We start from the raw sequence: 6,398 nt of genomic DNA, 5'->3' as shown, positions 1-6,398 counted from the left end.
TCTCTCTCTCTCTCTCTCTCTGTCTCGTCTCGTCTCTCTCTCTCTCTCTCTCTCTCTCTCTCTCTCTCTCTCTCTCTCTCTCTCTCTCTCTCTCTCTCTCTCTCTCTCTCTCTCCGTATATCCCGACTAGATAGGGCCGCTGCCTGAGTCATCGAGCCTCTACTTTAATATCATCGTCAAAGTAACGGCGAAGATTGCGCGCAGCTTTTTTCATTCATTTCTCATTACGCGTATGCGCTTTTTCTGAATTCCAAGGCTTAATTTGTCTATTCAGATCGTTCACCGCGGCGAGGTCAAGTGCTATTCGCCATAACCGGCAGGTTGCGTGACCAACCATGAACGACGCGGGGAAAAACTCGTGTTAAAAAAGTTAAATTTAAGATGTTTTAATAAAAAGTCCTACATTATATCAAGAGCTAATAATACCTTATTATATATATATATATATATATATATATATATATATATATATAGGTATTATTAGCTCTTGATTATATTTTTGCCATGCGGTTCCCGAATTAAATGCGGAGGGCATTTATAGAGCCGATGTGCATCTGGGAAGATTGCGTCTATGGCTTATAGAATATACACGTGGCTGGTGTAGCGCGTATCTAGCGATTAGAATATCTGCATATATTCTATTCTAATATATACGCGCTCGCAGCCATTAGTTACTACTTCGCGCGATTCGACTTGAATAAAATAGTGCTTTTATTCTTCGCGCCGTGAAAAAAAACTGTCGCGGATTTCGAACAATTTAATTGATGAGCGTTGAAAGCGGCATTACGGCTATGTGCGTACGCCCGCTTTCTGTTTGCTAAGCGGAGCTTGCTAAGCGTTGCAATACGGCGCCCGTCAGAATCAGCTAATCAGATGCAGGAAGAACGATTCCAGAGAAAGCGTGATGTGCGGAGAGCAAGCGGACGAAAGGGATAGAGAGAGCAAACGAGCTAGAAAAAAGAGAGACGGACAGTGAGATAGCGAGGGAGAGAGAGCGGAGAGAGAAACGGTGAGAAGAGGAGAGCGCGCGCAAGAGAGAGTAGAAGAGACAGACACAGAGATAGAAAGAGCGAAAGAGAGAGCACGCGATTGAGAGGAGACGAAAAGGCAAAGTGCGCGAGAAAACAACGAGAGTGGGTGGGTTACAGAGATGAAGAGGGGGAGACAAAGAACGAGGGTGCGCGGGAGAGGAAAAGGGAGAACTGAGTGCACAAGAAAGAAAGCCAGTGATACAAGAAGAAAATCAGCGAGAAGAAAGGGCAGGAAGGGCAGAAGCAGAAGGGGCGGAAAGACCAACAGAGATAGACCGAGAGAGGAGAGAGATGTGGAGACAGGCGGACAGAGAGAGAGAGAGAGAGAGAGAGAGAGAGAGAGAGAGAGAGAGAGAGAGAGAGAGAGAGAGAGAGAGAGAGAGAGAGAGAGAGAGAGAAATATAGAGAGAGAGAGAGAGAGAGAGAGAGCAAGCGCGAGAGAGAAAGAAATATAATGAGAGCGAGAATGAATGAGAGAGAGAGAGAGACCAAGCGAGAGAGAGAGAGCAAGCGAAAGAGAGAGCGACAGAGAGAGCAAGCGAGAGAAAGAAAGAGAGAGAGAGAGAGAGAGAGAGAGAGAGAGAGAGCGCGCGCGAGAGAGAGAGACAGCAAGCGAGAGTGTGAGAGAGAGAGAGGGTGTGTGTGCGGTGAGGTCCGTGTATGCGATCTACGCTTCAATCTTTCCAACAGCTCTCATCTCATAGCGATGACTTCACGAGGAGCTAGGGCGCGATACGCGAAGCATCTCTAAGCAAACATAATCACTTCCGGTCGGCTAGCATTATAGCAAAAGAAATTGTGCGGCTCATAATCCTGCTGTGTACACACATTACGATGCGAGTGCTTCTTCGGTCTCATTCAAATTTCGGTCCCGTCGCTCGATTACGGGATGCATATTCGCGCGTGTCTTTCAACCCGGGATTCGTTATACCTCGCTAGACGGTAGAGCAATCCGCCAGCGCGCCGCCGAAGCAAATAGATCCACTACGCGGCGCCGACGCATTCGATTCTATCGGCATTATTATACACCTATCCGTGTTACATACGACGACACACCCGCGATCCGACGAAGAAAAATATCGTATCGTAAAAAACACAATATTGCTGCGCCGAGGCTACACCGCGGCGAAAAACGAACGGAGGAACGCTGAGTAGCTGAGCCAATGCATTACACGAGGCGGTTGGATTGGCAGCACATAGACAGCTGCGTGTAAACTCGGTTCGCTAATGAACCAATAAAGGGAAGCTGCCTCCGCGGCTAGTCATACATATTAGATCCACATACGATGGGCAAACATTTTTATGGTCAGCAGCCGAGAGAGAGAGAAAGAGAGAGAGAGAGAGAGAGAGAGAGAGAGAGAGAGAGAGAGAGAGAGAGAGAGAGAGAGAGAGAGAGAGAGAGAGAGAGAGAGAGAGAGAGAGAGAGAGAAAGAGAGAGTCAAACACAGCACCGGTGGGCATCCCTTGTGCCATCACGAGCAATCCCAGGAGTTGAGAATGACGCAGACGTGAGTGCATCTGCGTGGTTATAGAGCTTGCTTACGCAATCACCACCGTCACTATAAGTACGCTCCATAATCAGCGCTGTTCGGTTTGATTGAATCCGTAATTATATGAGAGAGAGAGAAATACAGAGAGAGCGCGAGAGCGAGAGACAGAATAATAGAGGGATAGAGAGGAGTTGAGTGCAAGGGATAATAAGAGAGAAGTGGAGAGGTGGGTAACCACGATGATAAAGGGCGATCATCAGTGCATGCTGAGTTGAGTTAGATATAGCATCAGTATGTCACACAAGGGTGATCGGCTGCTACCACATACATTTCTCTCGCATGGTACAGACGATTATACTTTTGGTACGTTCGCCCAAGAGTCTATTCACCCTAATTCTTCACACGATTCTAGTTTCTGTATTCCCTAGTCCTAGCTCATGCCACCATAGGTCCCATATGGAACCCATGTGTGAACCACTGGTATAACCAACACGTCTAGTAAACTCAACCGAGGAAGCGACATTGGGTACAAATTTTAAACACTCGTTCAAACACTAATTGGCCTACCTCTTTGAAGGAGACGTACATGTCGGCGCCGCATTGCAACAACGCCTCGCACGGGTGATTCATGCCATGGTGTGCTGCCACCTGTAGAGGGGTGTGGTCGTCCTGAAATTACGACACGTGCAGTGTGAGATTTGCGCGCGAAAGCGGAATCTTGGACAGAGGGCCTCCGCAGAGGTCTGTAGAAGAGATCCGACGATCAGCGTCGCAGACCGAACGGAAGCATGTATAATAGCGTATATATACGCGTGTGTGCGCGCGGGCGTATATAAATCAGCCGTCCTGTTAATTATGCCATTTTTCAGAATTAAATTGGCCGTGCAGTGCAATCTAGACAGAAAATTCGTCATTATGTAAACACGCCCCACCCCACCCCACTACCACCACCGCCACCATGGTGCGCTATAACCGAGCCCCCCCTCCCACCACCACCACTCAGCATCACTGCTCGATCGTTTACGGATTTCGTTGAAGAGCTGCTTTTACCTGGTTGAGTTGATCAACATTGGCGCCACAAGCACACAGCATGTAGGTAATTTGCACACGCGGGTTGAACGACTCAACCCTGGGCGTCTGTCCATTGCTCGAGCTGCCTTCCAGTAGCAGATGCAAAACGGTGTTCTTCTCCTGTGGGAGAGACGAGAAACTCAGAAATGCAATTTCGAAACTAAAAATTACATTTAGGAAGTCGATAAAACGGCGGCGACCATGTGAAGTGAAAAGTTTATTGGATTTGGCCTCTCATTTAAAAGTTAAATCTGTCCGGGAAAATTGACCACAAATGATCAATTACTTTATGGCTTTAGATTATTTAAATTTTACTGGAAATTTCACTTATAGACTTATACTTAGAAATATATTCTAGTATAGTCGAGAGAATACATAAAATCCGGATTAAGTAAATGGACTACTTGCTAACTATAATGCATCGTTCAGGAAGCGTATTTATCACCGGCGTGCTTCAGTTTTCGTGGCTGTGAGTTTGCTTACCCTTTCTGTGAGTTTGTTGTGGTCTAGATACTTTCTCGTTTCAACAACATCTCCTAGTTTTATAGACCGCTTCAGTATTTCCTACGGAAGAACGCACACAGGAATTATTTGTCCATTGCGCTGAAACTTCCAGTAAATTAGTACATATAGTGATGAAACTACAGACGAATTCGATTAATGACGCGACAACAAGGGTGCAGCGATTATTACCTCGATAAAATTACACTCTGCGTTGTCACAGGATATATAATATTTTGCTTAAATTAATTTCAAATTTCAAATCATGCTTTTCCCCCTGAATATATCTGTCCAATGTGTGTTAATCGTGTACAATTTTCCCAAAACCTACAATCAACATGTAAAAAGTAGTAGCGTACTAAATCATCAGTGAAACAGACTAATACCTCTCTAAAGCTATTTCTGCTATCCAGTTATACATAATCGTCGATGTGTAAATTGTTACATTTAGACACGAGGTCGCAGTTTGTTGTTATTTCATCGTATGCGAGGAAAGGCGCGTAATGTTTTATCTTTACCACTATTTCAACGAGACAAGAGAGAGTATATGCACCTATCCATCATCATATTCATCTATTCATTAGATATATAAATTTTTAACCAGCTGCCACGTGAGGTACAAAACGCGTTTAGTGATGAACTAACAACACGCAATCAATAAGCTAATCGCATATCGTCAGATATTCATGTGTTTAGCATTGAATTCCTAGTCCCATGTTACTCGGATCCAAAACAAAACACACCTATCGTTATACCTACACACAAACTGGCTTATTTTAACATTTGCTATGTGAAAACATGATATTCTTACTTACTTGCATGTGAACTAATTGCACATTTTACATTTTTTACTGATCCCACATATATTTGCAGTCAACCGTTTAAATTTCCGTTGCGTATCATAAAATATCTACCGCCATAAAATTAACCAATAATAAAATATGCCAGGCAATATAATTGCGTAAACTTATATATCAAAATAGGAACTGCAAATGTCGATTATGATTAGACAACTAAACTAAATAATAGTTTAATAAATGGCTTCAACAAAATAACAAAGCTTCAAGTGATGCTAAGCTATTATATAAGCATGGGTATCATTCTTCGTAACGGGATGTCCGACACGCATTGAAATGGATATACTGCTGCTGCTTTTACCCGAAGTAAATCTTTGTGGAAAGTTTCTTGAACTTAAACCCCCATTAACGCTGGCAATTCACTGTCGTACAAATTCAGAATGTCTGCAGCGTTAGATGCGTTACGCTGTGATATACCTCACGCACGATGCGCTGAATCCGCCATTTGATTATAATATTTCATAGAATTTCTGTGCTACGTATTTTTGACGCCGCTCTTGCTTTCGCTGATTGCTCTGCGCGTGGGTACGATACCGAAAAAACCCCAGTTTGTTCAACTCCTGTGTATACAGCCCCGCAGACCGACCATCCATCCACTCGCACATAGTAAGCTTGCTGGATAATCAATACCACGCACAAAATGCATAGAGGAGTAATAGAGACAGACTGTTGAAAGTGTCTGCGTTCACACGATGATAATGAGATAGAATCGCGCACCCCTGCCGCATGCTGCCGGCGATACAGAACAGTTTCTATATAAATAAGTGGTTAAATGAACATGTCACGGCATTATATTACACCGAACGGATTTATTCTCGGCACATTTTAATCTCTATGCTGAAGCCATGGTGTGATGATAGTTACCAGAATGAAATGATGTGACGTAAGTATACCCACAGGCACGCTATCCCCCCAACAAACGCACACCCTCGCCCACGCACAAGAATACGCACACGCACAAGTATGCACGCACGCACACACACACACACGCACGTACGCACCACAGTTGATTTCGTAGGATGGTGTAGGCACAAATATTATTCCACGATTTTAGTAACCGTGCCACTTCATATCAAACGCTGTTTCCATGTCCGATTGGCCATGGCAGTGAAATAGTTATTTTAGAAAATGGCTACAGTCTTTTCAGATCTATTTAAGATCAAGACGTATAACATAACATCGCTATAATTTAAGTCGGTATGTAAGCGGACATGCATGTAAAGTAAATTGCAGGTTTAACTCGTTACGTAGTCGCTGGCTACGCGAGGATGTGCAGCAATTGAATATCAATGTTTCCTTCTTAATAACATGTTAAGCAAAACATGCACGCTCTCTGGTAAATATGCCCGGTGATTACATCCGACCCGCATAATTATTCATGGAACGAATCATAACCTGGTTCTTCATGCGATTACGAGTAAGTTTATAGCATGTGAATTAATTCACAT

At 44.0% G+C, this 6,398-nt stretch overlaps 1 protein-coding gene across 1 annotated transcript in view; it reads right to left on the bottom strand.

Moving 5' to 3' along the window:
- The window catches only part of LOC106815844 (protein fem-1 homolog A-like), a 56,046-nt gene that overhangs the window by 49,037 nt on the left and 611 nt on the right, over positions 1-6,398 (bottom strand). The window contains exons 2-4 of the mRNA XM_014820363.1: positions 4,076-4,156; positions 3,572-3,712; positions 3,089-3,190 (exon numbers count right to left, since the gene is read on the bottom strand). Of these exons, the coding sequence (XP_014675849.1) occupies positions 3,089-3,190; positions 3,572-3,712; positions 4,076-4,156 (324 nt within the window). The remainder of the gene's footprint in view (positions 1-3,088; positions 3,191-3,571; positions 3,713-4,075; positions 4,157-6,398) is intronic.

This window comes from Priapulus caudatus, unplaced genomic scaffold (genome assembly GCF_000485595.1).
Source record: "Priapulus caudatus unplaced genomic scaffold, Priapulus_caudatus-5.0.1 Scaffold1216, whole genome shotgun sequence".
In the NCBI taxonomy this organism is placed as follows: Eukaryota; Metazoa; Priapulida; class Priapulimorpha; order Priapulimorphida; family Priapulidae; genus Priapulus; species Priapulus caudatus.
Note: the sequence above shows the minus strand (reverse complement) of the source record. Positions and strands in the feature narration are given on the sequence as shown.